General features: G+C 38.5%; 1 protein-coding gene across 1 annotated transcript in view; it reads right to left on the bottom strand.

Moving 5' to 3' along the window:
* Positions 1 to 23621, bottom strand: part of METTL16 (methyltransferase 16, RNA N6-adenosine) — an 84239-nt gene that overhangs the window by 40462 nt on the left and 20156 nt on the right. The window contains exons 3-6 of the mRNA XM_058560097.1: positions 20115 to 20314; positions 15315 to 15455; positions 13553 to 13668; positions 10334 to 10476 (exon numbers count right to left, since the gene is read on the bottom strand). Of these exons, the coding sequence (XP_058416080.1) occupies positions 10334 to 10476; positions 13553 to 13668; positions 15315 to 15455; positions 20115 to 20314 (600 nt within the window). The remainder of the gene's footprint in view (positions 1 to 10333; positions 10477 to 13552; positions 13669 to 15314; positions 15456 to 20114; positions 20315 to 23621) is intronic.

Below are 23621 nucleotides of genomic sequence, written 5' to 3'. Positions count from 1 at the left end.
CCAAGGAATATAATATTATAAAACTGTCAAAAGTCAAGACAAAGAAACATTATGGGCAGAAAGGCAGAAGGCAATAACTGACAAAGGAACCCCTACAAGGCTTTCGGTGGATTTCTCAGCAGAAACCTTAAAGGCTAGGAGAGAATGGAATGATATATTCAAAATACTGAAAGACAAAAACTTTCAGCCAAGAATACTCTATCCAGTGAAACTATCCTTCAGACACAATGAAGAAATAAAAGCTTTCCCAAATAAACAAAATGCGAGGAGCTCACTGCCACTAGATCTGCCTTATAAGAAACGTTGAACGGAGCCCTCCCATCTGAAACTAAAAAGCAAAGGTTTACAAAACCTTGAGCAATGAGATAAATAGACAGACAGAATCAGAAAACTGTAGTTCTGTATCAGAACAGGTTAATAAACAACTATAACATAAAAGATAAAGAGAAGGAAAGCATCAAAAATAACTATAAACACTTCAATTTAGTCATAAACTCACAACACAAAACAGAATAATTTGTGACAACAATAACTCAGAAGGAGAAGAGGAAAGGGATGAAACCTGCTTAGGCTAATGGAGCTAAGAGGCTATCAGAAAATGGACTATCTCATCTATGAGATCTTTTATATAAACCTCATGGTAACCACTAAACAAAAAATCAGAGCAGAGCCACAAACCACAAATAAAGATAAAACTGAGAAAACCATCACAGAAAACCATGAAAGTGAAATGGCAGTCAGAAATACAAGGGAAAAGAAACAATGGAAATATAGAACAACTGGAAAACAAGAGATAAAATGGCAGTATTAAGCCCTCATATAGCAATAATCACTGTAAATGTAAATGGACTGAATTCTCCAACCAAAGACACAAAGTAGCTGGATAGATTAAAAAACAAAACCCAAAAATATGTTGCCTCCAGGAAACACATCTCAGCTCTAAAGACAAACACAGGCTCAGAGTGAATGGATGGAAGAGAATACTCCAAGCAAATGGCAAGTGAAAGAAAGCAGGTGTTGCCATACTCACATCAAACAAAGCAGACTTCAAGATATAAAACACATCGGGGCTGGCCCGGTGGCGCAAGCAGTTAAGTGCATGCACTCCGCTGCGGTGGCCTGGTGATTGCCAGTTCAGATCCCGGGCGTGCACCGACGCACTGCTTGGCAAGCCATGCTGTAACGGCCTCCCATACAAAGTGGAGGAAGATGGGCATGGATGTTAGCCTAGGGCCAGTCTTGCTCAGCAAAAGAAGAGGAGAATTGGCAGATGTTAGCACAGGGCTGATCTCCTCACACACACACACACACACACACACACACACAAAAAAGATATAAAACACGAGAGACAAAGAGAGGCAGCATATAATGATGACAAGGACATTCCACCAAGAGGACATAACACTTGAATATATATGCACCTAACACAGGAGCACCAAAGTTTATAAAACAACTATTAACAGACCTAAAGGGAGAAATTGACAACAACACAACCATAGTAGATCAATGGATAGATCATCCAGACAGAAAGTTAACAAGGAAACACTGGCCTTAAATGAAATACTAGACTAGATGGACTTAATGGATAGATATAAAACATTCCATCCAATAGACCTAAAGGGAGAAATTGACAACAACACAACCATAGTAGATCAATGGATAGATCATCCAGACAGAAAGTTAACAAGGAAACACTGGCCTTAAATGAAATACTAGACTAGATGGACTTAATGGATAGATATAAAACATTCCATCCAAAAACAGCAGCATACACATTCTTCTCAAATACACATGGAACATTCTCAAAGAGAGACCATACGTTGGGAAACAAGGCAAACCTCAATAGATTTAAGAAGACTGAAATCATATCAAGCATCTTTTCTGACCACAATGCTATGAAACTAGAAATCAACTACAAGAAAAAGGCTAGGAAAGTCACAAATCTGTGAAGACTAAACAACATGCTACTGACCAACCACGGGATCAATGAAGAAATCAAAGGAGAAATAAAAAAATACTTGGAGACAAATGAAAATGAAAACACAACATACCAACTCTTATGGGATGCAGCAAAAGCAGTACTAAGAGGGAAATTTACAGCAATACAGGCCTATCTCAACAAACAAGAAAATCCTCAAATAAGTAATCTTAAACTACACCTAACAGAACTAGAAAAAGAAAAAAAGCCAAAATTCAGCAGAAGGAAGGAAATAATAAAAATTACAGCAGAAATACATGAAATAAAAAACAATAGAAAGGATCAATGAAACTAACAGCTGGTTCTTTGAGAAGATAAACAAAACTGACAAACCCTTAGCCAGACTCACTAAGAAAAAAAGAGAGAAGGCTCAAACAAATAAAATTAGAAATAAAAAATGAGAAATTACAAGGGATACCAGAGAAATACAAAGGATTATAAGAGAATACTATGAAAAACTATATGCCCACAAATTGGATAACCTAGAAGAAATGGATAAATTCTTAGACTCATACAACTTCCCAAAACTGAATCAAGAAGAAATAGAGACTCTGAATAGACTAATCACAAGTAAAGTGATAGAAACAGCAACCAAAAACCTTCCAAAAACAAAAGTCCAGGACCAGATGGCATCTCTGGAGAATTCTACTAAACATTCAAAAAAGATTTAATACCTATCCTTCTCAAACTATTCTAAAAAATTGAAGACAAGGGAATGCTTCCTAACTCATTCTATGAGGCCAACTCCCCTACCCTGATTACCCTAAAACCAAGCAAGGACAACACAAAGAAGGAAAATTACAGGCCAATATTGCTGATGAACACAGATGCAAAAATCCTCAACAAAATACGGACAAACCAAATACAGCAATACATTAAAAGGATCATACACCATGATCAAATGGGATTTATACCAGGGACGCAGGGATGATTCAACCTCCAGAAATCAATCATTGTGATCCACCACAATAATGAAATGAAGAATAATAGTGCATGATCATCTCAACACATGCAGAGAAAGCGTTCAACAAGATCCAATATCCATTTATGATTAAAAAATCTCAATAAAATGGGTACAGAAGGAAAGTACCTCAACATAACAAAGGCCATATATGACAAACCCACAGCCAACATCATACTTAATGGTGAAAAACTGAAAGCCATCCCTCTGAGAACAGGAACAAGACAAGCGTGCCCACTCTTGCCACTCCTATTCAACATGGTACTGCAGGTTTTGGCCAGAGCAATTAGGCAACAAAAAGAAATAAAAGGGATCCAAACCGGAAAGGAAGAAGTAAAACTCTCACTATTTGCAAATGACATGATTCTATATATAGAAAACCCTAAAGAATCCACCAGAAAACTATTAGAAATAATCAACAACAACTACAGCAAAGTTGCAGGGTACAAAATCAACTTAAAAAATCAGTTGCATTGCTATACACTAACAATAAACTAGCAGAAAGAGAAGTCAAGAATACAATCCCATTTATAATCACAACAAAAAGAATAAAATATCTAGGAATAAATTTAACCAAGTAGGTGAAAGACCTATACACTGAAAATTATAAGATCTCATTAAAAGATATCATATGAGACATAAAGAAATGGAAAGATATTCCATGCTCATGGATTTGAAAAATAAACATAGTTCAAATGTCCATATTACTTAAAGCAATCTACAGATTCAATGCAATCCTAATCAGAATCACAATGATGTTCTTCATGGAAATAGAACAAAGAATCCTAAAATTTATATGGAACAACAAAAGACCCCAAAGAACCAAAGCAATCCTGAAAAAAAAAAAACAAAGCTGGAGGCATCAAAATGCCTGACTTCAAAATATACTACAAAGCAATAGTAATCAAAACAGCGTGGTACTGTCAAAGGAAACCATAAACAAAACAAAAAGACCACCCACCAACTGGGAGAAAATATCTGCAAATCATGTATCTGATAAGACGTTAATTTCCAAAATATATAAAGAACTCATATAACTCAACAACTAAAAAACAAACAACCCGATCAAAAAATGGGCAAAGGATATGAACAGACATTTTTCCAAAGAAGATATACAGATGGCCAACAGGCACATGAAAAGACATTCAACATCACTAATTATTAGGGAAATACAAATAAAAACTACGAGATATCACCTTACACCTGTTAGAACGGCTATAACAAGACAAAAAATAACAAATGTTAGAGAGGATGTGGAACAAAGGGAACCTTCATACACTGTTGGTGGGAATGCAAACTGGAGCAGCCACTATGGAAAACAGTATGGAGATTTCTCAAAAAATTAAAGATAGAAATATTTCATACGATCCAGCTATCCCACTACTGAGCATTTATTCAAAGAACTTGAAATCAACAATACAAAGAGATTTATGCACCCCTATGTTTATTGCAGCATCACTCACAATAGCCAAGACGTGGAAGCAACCCAAGTGCCCATCTACTGATGAATGGATAAAGAAGATGTGGTATATGTACACAATGGAATATCACTCACCCATAAAAAAAGACAAAATCGTTCCCTTTGCAACAACATGGATGGACCTTGAGGGTATTATGTTAAATGAAATAAGCCAGACAGAGAAAAACAAACACTGCATGATTTCACTCATATGTGGAAGATAAACACGCGGATAAAGAGAACAGATTAGCGGGTACCAAAGGGGAACAGGGGCGAGGAGAAAGGGGTACATATGTATGGTGATGGATAAAAATGAGACTATTGATGGTGAGTAGGATGCAGTCTATACAGAAACTGATAAGTAATAACGTACACCTGAAATTACACAGTTATAAACCAATATGAGCTCAATAAAATAATTTAAATAAATAAAGTAGCCCCTTATCTTTCAGGCTGCTTATCTTTCTTCCTACCTTAGCAGGAAGAAAAAAAATCAAAATACCAGCATCGGCCTCCAGTGGAGCTCACAACTGAGAAATGCTCCTTCAAGTTTTAATTTAAACAATGCTGTTCTACCTACAGAACAAGCTAGTATACTATCTGACCCCCAGTAAATCTCTCTCTTCTCTATCTGTGTAGTGAGTTGGTACATTGCAGCAAAACGTTTGTTGATTTGTAGCCCTACTTTGGGTCCCAGTCAAAGATGAAACCAGAGGTCAAAAATAGCTATTCACAATAATAGTTTCAATAGACTTATCTATGGTAGTTTAGTGACAAATAAGAGAAGTGGTACATTCTTTGTAATAGTGAAAAAAAGAAATAGAAATGTCCAATAAGAAGGTATTAGTTAATTATGGACTGTTGTCAAGCTATTTAAAATTACTGCTATGCATACCATTAACCACAAAGAAACATAGGAATGAAAAAAAAGTAAAGTTAAAAATAAAAGCAGAAGACAGAATTCTTTATATTTATAATTACAACCATGAGAATAAAAGAGGGGCAGCTGATTGGAAATGCACCCAAAATAAGCTAACAGTTGTGTCAGAGTGCTAGGATCAGTGTTTTCTCAATTTTCTAACTTTCTGTAAGTGTGGTTATATAGTTTAAGAGATAACACGATTATAAATAATAGTAATAATATCTACCATTTACAGCACTTCACAGTCTACCTCCACATTAACATGTTAACTTCACTTCATTCTCAGAACAACCTTAAAAGGTACTATCCTGGGCTGGCCCGGTGCTGCAGTGGTTAAGTTTGTGCTCTTGGCTTTGGCGGCCCAGGGTTCACAGGTGATCCCAGGAGCTGACCAATGCACCACTTGTCAAGCCATGTTGTGGTGGCGTCTCATATAAAACAGAGGAAGATGGGCACAGATATTAGCCCAGGGCCAGTCTTCCCAGAGCTAATCTTCCTCACACACACACACAAAAAGATATTACCCCAACCTTATAGACAATGAAAATGAAGTGGCTTACCCTTTTATAAAGGCAAGTCAAACTTTGTAATAGAACTGGTCAGTCTTTCAGCTGGAGAATCAACTAAAAGCTCAGTTATAAAATCTATAGTTGTTCCCTGCAACCATCACTCATAGCACCACATAATTATACTAGCACTAGTTTAAAACAAAACAGAGGGGCTGGCCCCGTGGCTTAGCGGTTAAGTGCGTGCGCTCTGCTGCTGGCGGCCGGGGTTCAGATCCCGGGCACGCACCGACGCACCGACGCACCGCTTTTCCAGGCATGCTGAGGCCGCATCCCACATACAGCAACTAGAAGGATGTGCAACTATGACATACAACTATCTACTGGGGCTTTGGGGGAAAAGTAAATAAATAAAATTATTTAAAAAAAAAAAACAGAAAGGGAGAGGGAGCTCTACATTAAAATAATATAACAAAGTACTTATAACATTTCCTTTTAACACAGTACACCATAGCATTTAAATCTACTGGATTCCTAGACCAGTCAAGAGTTAAAATAATCCTATTTAATATTCACTATTATTATTATCAAATATATATTCACTTAATTCTTATTATGACTACCCTATGAGGTATGAGGTAGCTGTTATTATCCCATTTTACCAATGAGAAAACAAAATTTAAAAGATTAAGTTGGGGCCGGCCCCGTGGCTTAGTGGTTAAGTGCACACGCTCCACTACTGGCGGCCCGGGGTTCGGATCCCAGGCGCACACCGATGCACCGCTTCTCCGGCCATGCTGAGGCCACGTCCCACATACAGCAACTAGAAGGATGTGCAACTATGACATACAACTATCTACTGGGGCTTTGGGGAAAAAAAAAGGAGGAGAATTGGCAACAGATGTTAGCTCAGAGCTAGTCTTCCTCAGCAAAAAGAGGAGGATTAGCATGGATGTTAGCTCAGGGCTGATCTTCCTCACAAAAAAAAAAAAAAAAAAAGATTAAGTCAAAGAATCACATTCAAAGGGCCCAGACAATTAAATTTATTCCCCATCACCAAATATGGATTGCACCCAAATCCAAGAAGTATCCACTACCTGGCAGGGGGTAGGGAATGGAAAGGAAAAAGCAAAGAGGGAGGACGGGTGAAACCAGTATTAAGTTGGAACTTTGTAAGATATAGATCTCTGGTTCCTGGGAAAACCATAAAATCATTGCCATACCAGGTATCAGCTATAGACCTAATAAGCAATGAGAAACCTAATGACCAGGGAGAATTGAGGCCATGAGGAGTCTGATAAAGTCTGCCAATTTATTTAGAAGGTCAGATGAGTGAGTCTCTAAAAAAGAAAATGCTACTAAGTAAGCTCAAGTCAGAGGCACAAAAAGTGCAAGGTAAGGATGACAAGCACCTGTAAATCTTCGTCAACAGTAGAAAGGCTGTGTCTACTTAGAAGTCTGGGGGCAGGTTGGGCTGCAGAGGCTGCATGGGTGGTGGAAAGAGTACTAGACTAGAATCTGGAGACCTGGGTCTCAAGTTTCTAATCTGTAAAACTAAGAGTATAGATACCTTTACCTCCCAAGGGCCTCCCGGCTGCAATCTTCCCTAAGATAGAAAACAAAACTGCAACTGCTGCTGAGTGTGACTTAGGTGAGGCACGAATCGTAACCGGGAGGTGAGGCATCTTGAGTGCCATCACTGACATCAGTCCAACAAATTTAACTTATTTCACCCCATAATTTTACAAATTCTGCTTAGTTTCTGCACTTTGTCAGGAACGGGAAGAAAAACATTCGAGAGGGATAAGAAGTAGATGGTAGAGTTAAAATACTTGTTTTTAATCCCTTATTTTTCTGAGCTTCAAAACATGCAGTTTTCATAGCACTCTAAAGTTTGAGAGTCGCAGCGGTATAAACATTATGTCAACTATAAAAATACGCAAGAGGGCATGAACTGGTGATATGTACAAATGAAAGCTGTCATAGCACAATGTGAAATTGTAAACAATATTTGTGAGCACCCTTTCAAAAAACATTGGTCTATTCTCTTTTCAAGAAAAATCACTTCATTTCTTCCCTTGCTTTTTATCATCCCTCTCAACCTGGCTGAGTCCTAACAGAGCAGACAAGACTGCTGTACTGTTTTTAAATAAATCATAACTGGGTAACGTCTCCCATCTATGATACCAAGCTTGAAATGATTAATTCTCCAGAGATATTCTCCTTAGCAATTTATCCTTCCTAGCAAACATACACCTATCATTCAATTTAGGGGCTACCATAGTGTGTACAGGCACACCTGGAATATTGACCAATTTCTCTATCTTAGAATAGTATTCCCTTAAAACATATTTTTGTAGTTCAAATGAGACTTTGGAAATAATAGAAGTTTACTGATTAAAAAGCCTCCTGAAAACAACCTTCTCCATTTTCCTGGTTGGCTCCAGTCCCCTCAAAAGCCAACAAATACTGAAATGGCCACAAGGCTCTGGTTACTGGTTTTCATGAGTTTCAATGTTCTGTTACTTTAAGTTTATTTCACTTACTCAGACTCTTCTCAATGCTCAGTATAACTTAAGTCTCTTTCTTCTTCATACCCTAATGTGTCTTTGAAGAAATCAATTTAAAGCAAAAATTGATTGACCTTTGGCTTCAATGATGCGTAAATTTTCTGAGAGGTAGACCATTCAATAATCCAGTTCCTTTCCACAATATTTAAATAAACTCACATTTAACAAGTCAGGATATTTGTTGATTTTGGAATTGGCCTTTTATTAAAATAAGCAGCTTTAAACACCTATAAACCCGAAAGAAAAAGAAAAAAGAAAAACTTCCCTATTTAGCAATTCCAATTCTGGGTATATACGCAAAAGAACTGAAAGCAAGGTCTTAAGAGACATTTGCACACCCATGTTCATAGTAACATTATTCACAAAAGTCAAAAGATAGAAGCAACCCAAGTGTCTACCAACAGATGAATGAACACACAAAATGTGGTATACACATACAATGAAATATTAATATTATTTAGCCTTAACAAGAAAGGAAATCCTGATACATGCTATAACATAAATGAACATTGAGGACACAATGCTAAGTGAAAGAAGCTAGCCACAAAAAGACAAATAACGCATGATTCCACTTACATAAGGTACCTAGAATAGTCAAATTCATAGAGTAAGAAAGTACAATGGTGCTTGTCAGGGACTGGGAGGAATAGGGGAATGGGGAGTTGTTTAATGGGTATAGAGTTTTAGTTTTACAATACGAAAGTTCTTTTTTTTTTTTTTAAAGGATATTTATTTTTTTCCCCCAAAGCCCCATTAGATAGTTGTATGTCATAGCTGCACATCCTTCTAGTTGCTGTATGTGGGACGCGGCCTCAGCGTGGCCAGAGAAGCGGTGCGTCGGTGCGCGCCCGGGATCCAAACCCGGGCCACCAGCAGCGGAGCGCACGCACTTAACCGCTAAGCCATGGGGCCGGCCCATACAATAAGCAAGTTCTGGAGATCAGTGGCACAACAATGTAAATGTACTTAACACTACTGAAGCGTACATTTTAAAAATTGTTAAGATGGTACATTTTATGTTATGTGTATTTTACCACAATTTAAAATAATCTTGGGCCGGCCCCATGGCTTAGCAGTTAAGTGCGCGCGCTCCGCTGCTGGCGGCCCGGGTTCTGATCCCGGGCGCGCACTGACGCACCGCTTCTCCGGCCATGCTGAGGCCGCGTCCCACGTACAGCAACTAGAAGGATGTGCAGCTATGACATACAACAATCTACTGGGGCTTTGGGGGGAAAAAATAAATAAATAAAATCTTTAAAATAATCTTCTCTATGTCCCAAAGCTAAATCCTAGGATTGAAAGCCCTTTTAGTTTTAAACTACAGCATTATCCAACATTTCAACAACACTTGGCAGGGTGAGAAGTCAAGTGAGACAAATAGCTCTTTTTGAGTAAATTACTCTGCTTAACAACAGGTGTGTTGTCCAAAATTAGCTGTTGAAAAGGAATAGCCTTAACTCTCCTCTGGAACTGGTTAGTGATCTCAGTTTCCCTTCATTAAGTTCTTGACAGCTCAATGTCTTCACATCTGTCATTGTTTGGGAGGCTGATTCCAAGAACATAAATTGCTTCAAGGACTAGGCAACAAATTTATTCTGGTTCATGGGACAGATCTGAACCCATCTGTTTTCTAATCAAAAGCCATATTTGAATCAGTTTTGTTCCATCATAGTACCATACTAATGGGAGCAATACAATCATATGGTATTTTCCTCCTTTCTATCCATGTAGTATAGATGATTACAGGAAACACAAATCAATTAAAGGCATGAGAGCATCCTCAGAAACAGGGTCTTTGCAGACTGTAGAATCTGCTACCTTTTCAATTTTTATATGTTTATTCTTCAGACTACTGTGATTATGGTTCCTCTAAGTGACATGGTTCCTTTGGAATTACACGGGGGGGAAACATTCCTACACTGGAACAACCAACTTACCTTAATCTTTTCTTAAGTTGTAAACTGTCATGGATGATCCTTTTAACAAACTCTAATTCGCCACCTTCTGCCATGATCTCTGTGATACCTCCTGTATTTACAGAACTAGGTGGAGGCCTTCGAGGATTTCGAGAGTTTACTCCCTAAACAACAACAAAAAAACTCTGGTGAAAAATTTTTACATCTTAAGACGAAGTCTTTGACTGCAATCTAGTTCTAAGTAAGAATGCTTAGACATAATTTTAGTTTACAAATATCATGCTAGATTTAGGATTTAAAAATCATATAGCCATTGCAATATTACATTTTAAACAATTGCATTCATGCAAATATTCCTTCCCAGGGTCTTCTACCTTCCATCTCTGTGATTAAACATAGAAAAATTTTACATTTAACGTAGTCTAATCCATCACTTTTTCTTTATGCTTTCCGTCTTGGTATCATGCACAGAAAATAGTCTACCCAAAAACTATATAAATCTTTATAAATGTTTTCTTCTAGTACTTTTATGGTTTCACTTTTTAAATTTAAATATCTAATCCACTCCTACCTCATGCCATATTAAAAAATTAACTGAAAATGGATCGAAGATCTAAATATAAAAGCTAAAACTCTTAGAAGAAAATGTATGAGTAAATCTTCATGACTTTGGATCAGGCAATGGTTTCTTAGCTATGACATCAAAAGCATAAGCAACAAAAGAAAAAAATAGATAAAACAGACTTCCTCAAAATTAAAAACTTTTGAGTTGCAAAGGACACCATCCAGAAAGTGAAAAGACAGAATGGGAGAAAATGTTTGCAAATAATATATCTAATAAGGGACTTGTGTCTAGAATACAAAAAGAATTCTTACAACAATAATAAAAAGAAAAATAACACAATTTTTAAATGGGCAAAGGATCTGAATAGACATTTCTCCAAAGAAGATATACAAATGGCCAAGAAGCACATGAAAAGGTGTTCAATACCATTAGCCATCAGGGAAATGCACATCAAAACCACAGTGAGATACCACTTCATACCCACTAGGATGGCTATAATCAAGAAGACAGATAATAATAAGTGTTGAGAAGGACGTAGAGAAATTGGAACCCTCATACACTGCTGCTGGTGGAATGAAAAATGGTCAGCCACTTTGGAAAACAGTCTGGCAGTGTCTCAAACAATTAAACATAGAATAACCACATGACCCAGTAATTCCACTCCTAGGCATATACCCAAGAGAAATGAAAACATATGTCCACACAAACACTTGTACAAGAATGCTCACAGCAAATTATTATAATAGCCAAAAAGTGGAAACAACCCAAATGTCCATCAACTGATGAAGGATAAGTAAAATGTGACATATCAGGGCCAGCCCGGTGGCACAGTGGTTAAGTTCGCGAGCTCCGCTTCAGCGGCTAGGGGTTTGCAGGTTCAATCCCGGGCATGGACCGATGCACTGCTTGTCAAGCCATGTTGTGGCCATGTCCCATATAAAGTAGAGGAAGATGGGCATGGATGTTAGCCCAGGGCCAGTCTTCCTCAGCAACAAGAGGAGGACTGGCAATGGATGTTAGCTCAGGGCTGGCCTTCCTCACAAAAAAAAAAAAAAGTGATACATCCATATAATGGAATATTATTCAGCAATAAAAAGAAATGAAGTATTGATCCATGCTACAATATGGATGAACCTTGAAAATATATTATGCTTAGTGAAAAAGGCAGTCACAAAAGCCCATTTATTGTATGATCCCATTTATATGAAATGTCTAAAACAGCAAATCCATAGAAACAGAAAGTAGACTGTGGTTGCCTAGGACTAAGGGGGCTGCAAGGAAATGGAGAGTAAATGCTAATGGGTATAGGATTCTTTTAGGGGTGGTGATGAAAATGTTCTAAAATTGACTGTGGTGATGGCTGTACAACTCTGTAAATATACTAAAAACAATTAAATTCTACCCTTCAAGTGGGTGAACTGTATGGTATGTGAATTACATCTCGACAAAGCTGTTATAAAAAGATATTTAGTTTTGGAGCTAGTAATATTCTATTTCTTCATCTGGATGCTGGTTTCATAAAAAGATATTTAGTTTTGGAGCTAGTAATATTCTATTTCTTCATCTGGATGCTGGTTTCACAGGAGTGTTCGCTTTGGAAAATCCACGGTTTACACTTACAGCATGTAAATGGTACCTCTAGGGTATCTGAGTGATTCTAAAACAGTTTATTCTCTCAAGGTTGTAAGCATACACAACCCCTCATTTCCTTCTGATTAATAGTTTTCACTTTCTATTAATAGGGAATTTAACAGATGAAGGAAAACTTAGGTTAAGTCATTAATATTTTATAGCATTGAGTTTCTTAATAGGTTGTTGTTTTCATCCAATGTTTCTCTTTCCATATTCCTGAGCAAATACATTTTCCATTAGAAGTTGAAAGACTAAATTGGACATTTGTTTACTATCAAATGACAGGTGGCAGTAAAAACAGTGATCTCCTCCCTAAGCCAATAAGCCCAATATAAGAGTGGACTGTGACTTAAGTTGATCCAATCAGAAGAAACCCAAATGTTCAATGGTTTTCAGAAGAAAAGAGTTCTCTCCTCACCCTCTCCACCCTCTCCTCCTCCCCAAATATTACTCTGCCACAAGCAAACCAGCCTGAGAATAAAAACTAAGGCCAGGCGAGAGCCAAAAGAAACCTGGAAAAACACAGCCTCAGCCTTGATACTACTATGAACTCCTTGATCAAGCTGTTCCTGAAGTCCATATTATTGCTGGATTTGTCAGATACGTAAGTCAATAAACTTTCTTTGTTGTTAAGTCAATCTGAATTGGGGGGGGCCGGCCCAGTGGCGCAAGCAGTTAAGCACATGCACTCTGCTGCAGCAGCCTGGGGTTCAGCGGTTCGGATCCCGGGCGCACACTGACGCACTGCTTGGCAAGCCATGGTGTGGCGGCGTCCCATATAAAGTGGAGGAAGATGGGCACAGATGTTAGCCCAGGGCCAATCTTCCTCAGTAAAAAAAGAGGAGGATTGGCAGATGTTAGCACAGGGCTGATCCCCTCAACAACCAAACAAATAAAAAAAATCTGAACTGGGTTTTCAGATGCTTGATACCAGGGCATCCTGATACAGCTTCCAAACAAGATAAAAGTTGCTCTTTGCTCTCATCTTTGCAAACAAGGAAAACTTAAGTAAATATTTAATTACTTTAAAGAAGATATTTTACCTTGGCTTCCAACTGATTGGCAAAAAAGGGAGGGTTGCACATGCAAAAGTCATAGATTATCTCAGATTCCTCTTTAAGAGCATCCATCAGGAGTGTCTTCTGTGGTACTTTTACCACTAGGAGAAAAAATAGGAACTGTTAACTACTATTAATGCTGTGGTAGTTTTCAAATATGTCCAAATTCCTTTACAGAAGGGACCTCTAGTCCCTTCAGGTGAAGTTTAATATCCCTCTCCTTGAGTATAGGCTGCTCAGTGACTCGCTTTTATTGAATAGAATATGATGGAAGTGACAGGGTGCCACTTCTGAGGCTAGGTCATAAAAAGCAATATGGCTTCCTCCTTGTCCTATCTCTTGAATTACCTGCTCTAGGAGAAGACAGCTGACATGCTCTAAGAATGCTCAAGAAGCCCTGAGGAGAGATCCACACAGCAATGAACTAAGGCTTCCTGCCAACAGTCACATAAGTGAGCCATCTGGGAAGCAAATCTCTATCCCAAGTCAATCCTTCAGATGACTGCAACCTCATGGAAGACTGTGGACCAGAACCACCCAGCTAGGCCATGCCCAAATTCCTGACCCATAGAAACTATGAGATAATAAATGTTTATTGTTTAAAACTGCTAGATTTTAGAGTAATTTGTAATACAGAAATGGAGAAATAAAAAACACATAAACAATATTAGTATCTCCCCTTACAATGATGTGTTTGTAATAAAAGCCTATTTCTTCCATAAAGAGACATAAAGTCCCTTTAATGAAAAAAAAAAAAGAAGAGCCCTTTATATATACAATAAGCACAAAAAGAGAAAGTAACTGATCACTAAGGCAATTTGACTATTTGTAGTACAGTTCCACACACTGAAATAAAAAAGATGATACAGTTTAATCAACAGTAGGGTTCTTTGCCTTTTAACATCTTGATGCGGTTACTTCATATATAGTTGATACTCATTATTCACAATAGTTATGTTCTATAAAGTCACCAGAAACACTGAATTAGTGAATACTGAACCAATAGCTCCTACAAATATAGGCTTAGGTAACTATGAGCCTCTGGTCACAACACTGTCGTCAGCCAATCAATATATAACCTTGTTTTATGTGTGTTTCTGTTTAAAGAAACATATTTTTTATTTATTTAACATATATTGCTATTCATGAACATTGAACTCACAGCCAAGAGCACTATAATTCATGTTTGAATGAAGCTTATCTAACACATGTATTTTCTCTGTAAGGCACATCACAACCTTCTCGTACTTAGTAACACTAGAAAGCACTTAAGCGCTATGTTTAGAGACCATTTTAAACAGCAAAATCACCATGAAAAAACACAAAAAATGTGGCACTAAACAGATCATGAAAAGGACATTTGTTTACAGCATGAGAGCTGAAATGACAGCAGAGCGTCGTCGCTGCAACTTCAGCTGGGAACACGCACATTGGGTGACTCAAATTTTTTTACTGCTCTGCACATGTCTATGAATGACCACAAAAATACCACAAGTACTGATTTTGAGGTTAAAAATAACCCCAAGTAGGCAAATTCACAAATACAGAATCCACGGAATTACAAAGATCGACTGTATTTACTACATTTCTTCTGAGTTAATTCGGATAACAAAATAGCAAACCCAATTACAATGGACCAGATTTTTTTAAATTACCAAAGTTTGTATATTAAAGCAAAAGATAATTAGGTATGTTAAATCAGAAAGGTTAATAAGCTTGAAAGGGATATTTATTCTGTAGAGCTAACCTTTTATAAGATCCGATAAGTTATTCTGTTCCACATTTTTCTTTGCATAGTTGAAACACATATCATCCACTTCTGTTGCAAGGAAATACCAGCCATTTAAGGTTGTTCCAAGTAAAGGATAGATGCAGGATGCCCCAGTACCTAGCAAAATGAAAATTGAAAACACCTGAGGGAGAAATGAGCCTAACAAGAAAAACACAGTGCTTCTCTTCTTAGAATTCATATAGCCTTAAGAACAAGTTGGTACCTGATTAAATACACGCTGTGGCTACTGGGTTATCGAGTCATTGCATGTATGTTAGTCTCACCTCATAATTAGATTCAAATTTCCTAGAGCATAGAAACCTTGCTGTCCTCTTCTTTTGTATATCGTATGTAAAATGAAGTGTGCATAATTCGCTGGTGATCAAGGACTACATGACTGATTAACTGAAAATGGTCAAAATTCAATTTAATTTACTTTATAAAAAGTCTTCATTTTAAATCTTAGACAAAACTTGATTTTCTTAAAATAAATCAAAGCTATCTGTTAAAACACTACAGTAATATCTTAAAATAGATCAATGTACATCCCATTCTCCAAAAGTAGAAAAAAATACACAGAGTATAAAATTTTTATGATCTTAAACTGCCCAATTCCCCACATATCTGTAAATTGTTACTTGAAGGAAACCAGAAGAAAAAACACTAAAGAGAAAATTAATTTCTTAGAGGTGGAGACATGGAAAGACATTTGATCCAGATGCAAAACATCAGTCATTGGCTTGCCCTATCATAGTTTCAAGGGAGATATCCAGAGGCAAACGCTCCAGGCAAAAATCACTCTCTGACAACCAGGGTTTGATGCTAAACTTGTATGTAGAACCTCGATCCATGGATTGGACCACTAACCACAAATACTGCTTTTACAACTACTGACTAATCCTGACCAATAAGATTCTAAAAAGCATACTCAAGAGAAAAAAAGCCAGTTTCTCCCAAAGGCTGTACCTCCCGAAGGTACAGTCAGCCTATACCTGCCCCTGCTTCCCCCTGACCACATCTTGGTGCCAATCTAGCCTTCTAAGGATTTGGCAGGAAGAGGTGGAGGCTAGAGATACTCCTAACCCAGAGGGAACTGAGGCTCATCTTACTGCTTCTTCACTACGTATTCTGAACAGGATAGTAAAAGACACGACAACAACTGACAGCCAGAACATTTAAGTCTTTGACAGTCACAACGACTGCTACACTTCCTATCATGTTTACCTAATAGCATCCCGGCCCTGATGCCACTGGGTAAACACCTCCTTGGGGATGTGTGAGATGGTGAGGGAAGGGTTGGTAAAGGGTACTTAGCTCCTCTCTGAGGCCACAATTATTTAGACCCTGCTAGCCATTCTGGTAAGCCAGTCACTCAGAATAAGGAAATTTAAGTAGCACTTTTAGCAATGCAGGAAAAAAAAATCCAGGCCCTAGGTTCTCACACAGCTGCCTCTTTCTTCACACTTCAATTTCATTTAAAAGCAAAAAGAAACAAGTACATTTTCTTTCAGTTGCCCAACAATCAGGTACCTCCAGGATAATAAACTGGTAAAAGCAAGACCTGTCCTCAGCCAAAAAAATCAAGTTTCTCAATTCTTAAGACCAAAAGACTTGCATTCTGACATCCTAATTCCCTCAGAAAGCTGAAAGACATTTTAAAACGGGCAATAATCCTTGTAATGATAAATAAAAATGGAAAGTGTATAATCATAGAATTAGAGCAAACTGATGGAGTCTGGGGGAAGAATTTATATAAAAACCTAATTAGAACGAATGTGATTTCAGCAAGAGTGCCCCTTGTGAAGAGCTAAAATCCATTAAACTTCTATATCCCCAAGTGTTGTTTTAGAAGGTTTGGGGCATAATAAAAATAAATTAGCACCAAATAGGCTCTCAAGCTTTTTAAGCTTTTTTTTTTTTTTTGTGAGGAAGATCAGCCCTGAGCTAACATCCATGCCAATCCTTCTCTCTTTGCTGAGGAAGACTGGCCCTGGGCTAACATCCGTGCCCATCTTCCTCCACTTTATATGGGACGCCGCCACAGCATGGCCTGACAAGCGATGCACCGGTGCGCGCCCAGGATCCGAACCCGGCCTGCCAGCAGCGGAGCGCATGCACTTAACCGCTAAGCCACGGGGCCAGCCCATTTTTAAGCTTTCTATAACCAATAGCTTTCTTGTTTTTTTTTTTTTTTTTTAAGATTTTATTTTATTTATTTTTTCCCCCCAAAGCCCCAGTAGATAGTTGTATGTCACAGCTGCACATCCTTCTAGTTGCTGTATGTGGGACGTGGCCTCAGCATGGCCGGAGAAGCAGTGCGTCGCTGCGCAACCGGGATCCGAACCCGGGCCGCCAGCAGCGGAGCGCGCGCACTTAACCTCCAAGCCACGGGGCCGGCCCACCAATAGCTTTCTATAGCCAATCTTCTGCCATGAACATAAAAGGGCAGAATCTTTTGTTAAATCCCATTATTTTTACATAGTGCTTAGCTCATGTGGGGTGTTCAGAATTTTGAATGTTGAAAGAATGATGTATTTATCTATCAACATTCAATAAGTTATTTACTGGACACCTACTATGCGCCAGAAACTTTGCCAGGCCTGGGGATATTATAGTAAGCAAAAAAGTAACAAGCTCTGCACTTTACAATCTAGTGGCAGAGATTATAACCTAGTGGCAGACAAAGACATGAGTTAATCAGACAAGCGAATGTGTAGTTAAAAACTAAAAAAATGTCATGAAGGAAGAAACATGGTTTTCTAAAGCTCATAATCAAGGAACTTGTCTTATGCTGGAAGGTCAGAGAAGATGTTCCTGGTAAATAAGGCTTGAGTTGACAACTACGGTATAAATAAGAATTAATGAGGGGCCGGCCCAGTGGTGTAGCAGTTAAGTGCGTGCGCTCCGCTGCGGCGGCCCAGGGTTTGGATCCCAGGCGTGCACGGATGCACCACTTGTCAAGCCACGCTGTGGTGGCATCCCGTATAAAGTAGAGGAAGATGGGCATGGATGTTAGCCCAGGGCCAATCTTCCTCAGCAAAAAGAGGAGGACTGGCAACAGATGTTAGCGCAGGGCTAATCTTCCTCACAAAAAAAAAAAAAAAAGAAGAATCAACGAGGTGAAGATGGGGAAGTTCCCAGCAGAGGGAACAATATATACAAAGGCCTGGAGTCATAATGCTTTATTAGAAGAACTGAAGACAAATGCAAGGAAGAGAAGCACATAAGATGAGGCCTACAGAAGAGGGCACGGATCAGACAATGGAAATTCTAACAGGCCAAGTCAAGGTTTTGGGTGTTTATCACAGAAGCAATAGGAACCCATTAAAGTGGTAAAGATGTGATGATATGGGTTTATACATACTTTCTGTAGAATGGAACAGAGTAGCTGAGAAGCTATTCTGTAGACCAGGAGAGATGATGGAGACTTGCACTGGGATGGTGGCAGTGGAGAGAAGCAGATGACAAGAAATACTTGAGAAAGAAAAATCAACAGGAAATGGTGATAGACATTCTCAATGAGAATGGGGAGAAGTAAATATCAGGGATGACAGGGCGGATTGTGGTGGATTCACTGAAGTAAGAAACAAAGGAAGAGGACCAAGATCAGGAAAAAAGAATATGAGTCTGGTCTTGGATGTGGCAAAGTCTGAGATGTTTCTGAGATATCCAAGTTTCTGAAACATATGGGACTAGAGCTAAAGAAAAGTAATCCAAGTTGGAGAAATACATAAATTTATAGGTTATTCGCATGGAGGTGAAAAATAAAGTCATAGATGTGGATGCAATTGCCTAGAGGTAGGGTGCTGCATAAGAAAAGGGCTAAAGACTGAGCTCAACATTTAATGGCCAGATATAGGAAAGTAAGCCTGAAAAGGGGAAAAGAATGACTAGAAATGAAAGAGGAAAAGCAGAGGAGTCTGGCGTCATGGAAGCCAACGGAGGAGAGTGCAATAAAGGATAAAGGAGGGGTCAATAAATGCTGCCGAAAAGTTGTGTATGATGAGGACTGAAATGCATGCAAATGTCAAAGTTAAACATTTACTACTACCTAGAGATTGTTTCCTATTAACTATATTATATTTAGGAGTAGAGTTACAGAGCTTTTAATTCCATTTTTCCCATGAAGGACTAGTAAAAGCCAAAGGATTAAAACAAATTTTAAATCCTAGCAAATGAAAACATTGGCTATGATAAACATACATTTATAATTGCAAAACATACCCTGGCTTCATTTCCTTCTGTATCTCCACTTACTCTTCCAAATCAACCAAACTGAAAGTCTTCTCCATTGTAAAAGTTTACAATTAAGAGAATATCTTACTTTAACTTGATGACTTTCTTCCTACTTTTAATTTTGGATTAATTATCCTCTACAAATAATCACTCAAGAAATTCCTGAAACTATTCAGGCCCACAAGATCTTTTATTAAATAGCCATCACCACAAAATCCCAATATGGGGACTACTATACTAATACCAAACAATTCAGAGTAAAAATAATGCCCAACAGACACAGGCATCAAGGTGGTAATCTGCAAAGCTAAGAAAACAAGAGCTTCACTTCCCTTCTGCACTTCTCTTACGTTTGGTGCTGACAATCCCTTCTCAGGAGAAATCAATGGCAAAAAAGCCCAAGTGTAGCAAATAAGAACAATAATATCCACCCGCAGCTTCTTTCACGCAAGAAAGATCCAGAAGAGAAGTTTACAAAGAATGTGACCTTGCAAAATTTATGAAACATGTTTAGCCAAAAAAGAATTTTAAACCACGTACCTATGTCAATTCCTCTCCGGAGAGTACTTTTGTCAGAATCCTGATGACCAATCAGATCTTCCACCCAATGAATATAGTTGAGTCTCAAGGGAACTGTGGGAATTAGTCTCTCCAACGGAATATCAATAGAAAGTCCAAAATCTTCCCTCAGGAGAGTACAAGTCAGAGCTCTGACTGCTTCAGGATCTTTAAAATTAAGACTGAGGGGTGGAGAAAAAGAAGTAAAACTCATTAGTAAGATTTGCTAAGCTGTAAAAACTCCACGGCAGCCAGGCAATACCAAACACCCATTTGAATTTCCTAGGAGATCACACATAAATAGCTATATAGAGCACTTGGCACAGTGGCATACACTGTGTGTTTAACACAGTCACAGTACATGAAAGGCAGTACAAATTTCCACCGAAACCACTGCATTTTTCATACAGGGAGCATAGAAGACAAGCATGCCTCTGTTCCAATTCCCGCCTGATCATCTCTTTACTTACTTATGTGACTTTGGACAAGTTCTTTAACCTCTATGAGACTGTCTCCCCAGCTGTAAAATGGGGATAATGGTACCTATACTATAGTGCTGCTGTGAGATAATCTGTGAAACATACTTAGCATAATGTCCAGTACATAGTAACTATTTTATAAATGCTGGCTATTTTTACTATTATCATTAACATCATTTGACATTAGCGTTCTTTGAAAATCATACTTAAACATGGAAAGAAAGCAGTAAAAAATGTTTAATAATGAAAATAGGATAAGATACTTAAAATAACAAATACTACAGATATCAAATTTAAAATGTAACTATTTTTAGCAGCTTTACTGAGGTATACTTTACATACTATAAAAGTCACCTGTAAGTAAACAATTCAATAATTTTTTGTATATTAGGAGTTGTGCAACCATCACCTCAATCCAATTTTAGAACACTTCAATCACCCCAAAAAAGAAACATCATGCCCATTTGCAAGTCATTCCTCGTTTCCACCCTCAGCTCTAGGCAAGCACTAATGTACCTTCTGTCTCCATAGATTTGACTTTTGTGGACATTTCATACAAATGAAATCATGTAATATGTGGTCTTTGTATCTGGATTCTTTCACTTAGCACAATGCTTGCAAGGTTCATCCATGGTGTAGCACATATCAGTACCTCATTCCTTTTTATGGCCAAATAATATTCCATTGTATGGATAATGACATTGTAGTTTATTTATCATATGGATAACCACATCTGTGGTTTGTTTATCCATTCGCCACTTGATGGACAGTTGGACTGTTTCTACTTTTTGGCTATTATGAACAATGCTGCTACAACCATTCACATACAAGTCTTTGTATGGATGTGTTTTCATTTCTCTTGGGTAGATACTTAGGAATGGATTCTATGATATATTTGTTTAACTTTTTAAGAAACTTGCACCAATATAACTATTTTGATGTTAAAATGCTGCTAAGCTGAAAATCTTAAAAAGAAAACCAACAGATCTTATTTATAAATGGGGTAATGAAAAGACAGAGCAGAAAGCCAGCAGATGGAACTGAACTATGAAAGGTAAGGAGAGCTTTGAAACTGTCTGCTCAGAATTCTGGCCTAAAGTTGTATGGTCAGACAGCTGGCCATCCTCAACAACTTCTGATCTGCCCCATCTTCTCTTCTGTTCCTTTCTTGCTCATCAAATGACCAATCATTTTGAAAAACTCAATGCCCAGATGCTTGAGTACCAAGACAGAAAGAAGAGTGCTCTATCCACCTGGCTACCATGGAAACTGTAGGCAGGTACCATGGACCCAAGGTCCTCCATCACCCATAGCAAAAATGTTCTACTATAGAAGTTCAGAAACCTGGACTCTAACCTTGGTTCTGCAATCAAGTAGCCATGGACTTAAAGTCACTTCAGTTCTTAGGTCTCAGTTTCTCCAACTGTAAAATTAAGGGATTGGACACAATAATCTAAGGGTCCTCCAAGTAAAATCTTATGGCTCTATGAAGAATAGTACACACTAGTACAATGGTAGTAACTTAAATATTTGTACAGCAAATTATGGAGACATGGAACAATCAAAACAATTACTGAAGACAGAATAACCAAACAACAGGAAACATTTCTATTATCCTCCAGCCTGACCCCATAACAAATCCTTTATTCTTCTGCTGCATGATACTATGCATGCAGGAACATTATTGAAGACATATTAAGGAATATACACCCAGCAATTATTAGATGACATGATCTACTCTTTCAAACAACTGTTTAGAAAAACACAACTTTCAAAGTAAAAGAACTTGTGAAAAGAGTGATGATGGGCAGGATTAGATTTCAGGAATATAGATTTGTTTGTTATCTATACAAAAACTGCAATCTGTACTTGAAAATAACCATTTTTTGTGACCTTTAAGAATGCTTCGGTGGTGGGGGGAGACCAGTCCTGTGGCATAGTGGTTGAGTTCGCATGCTCCGCTTTGGTGGCCCCGGGGTTTGCGGGTTTGGATCCCAGGTGCAGACCTACACACCACTCATCAAGACATGCTGTGGCAGCATCCCACATACAAAAAATAGAGGAAGACTGGCACAGATGTTAGCTCAGGGCCAATCTTCCTCACGAAAACAAACACAAAAAAAGTATGCTTCAGGGGGGCTGGCCTCGTGGCTCAGCGGTTAAGTGCGCGTGCTCCGCCACTGGCGGCCCAGGTTCGGATCCCGGGCACGCACTGACGCATTGCTTCTCCAGCCACACTGAGGCTGCGTCCCACATACAGCAACTAGAAGGCTGTGCAACTATAACATACAACTATCTACTGGGGCTTTGGGGGAAAAAAAGGAGGAGGATTGGCAATAGATGTTAGCTCAGAGCTGGTCTTCCTCAGCAAAAAGAGGAGGATTAGCATGGATGTTAGCTCAGGGATGATCTTCCTCACAAAAAAAAAAATAATAATAATGCTTCAGGGCATAAATTTATAGGGAAAAAAATGGAAGAGATTAAGAATGAAACTTTAATATAACCTACAGCAAACAGAAAGAGGATTGCTATAGCGGAATCTCAAGAGATACAATAAGGGCCTAAAAGCAATGACACTCCCATAGCAATGAGCACACCTAGCATTCCAGATCTTGGTTTCCAAATATCACTCTCCACCAAAAGGAATCAGAGTTGCTTGGATAAATGGTGGTTCCATGTGGAACAGGGAAAGTATAAGATGAGCCTGGAACGTTTTAGAAAATAAGATAGGCTCAAAGAAAGATGAGGAGAAATCAAAAGGACACGGGGCCAGAGGCTGGCCCTGTGACCTAGTGGTTAAAGTTTCACGCACTCTGCTTTGGCAGCCCAGGTTCACAGGTTCGGATCCCGGGCACAGACCCACACCACTTGTCAGCCATGCTGTGGTGGTGACCTACATACAAAATAGAAGAAGACTGGCAGAGATGTTAGCTCAGGGCTAAGCTTCCTCAGCAGGGAAAAAAAAAAAAAGAAAAGGCCACGAACCAGCTTGAAGGGGCTCCCATTGGCC

The sequence above is a fragment of the Diceros bicornis genome, chromosome 18, assembly GCF_020826845.1.
Source record: "Diceros bicornis minor isolate mBicDic1 chromosome 18, mDicBic1.mat.cur, whole genome shotgun sequence".
In the NCBI taxonomy this organism is placed as follows: domain Eukaryota; kingdom Metazoa; phylum Chordata; class Mammalia; order Perissodactyla; family Rhinocerotidae; genus Diceros; species Diceros bicornis.
This window is presented reverse-complemented; position numbering and strand designations above follow the sequence as displayed.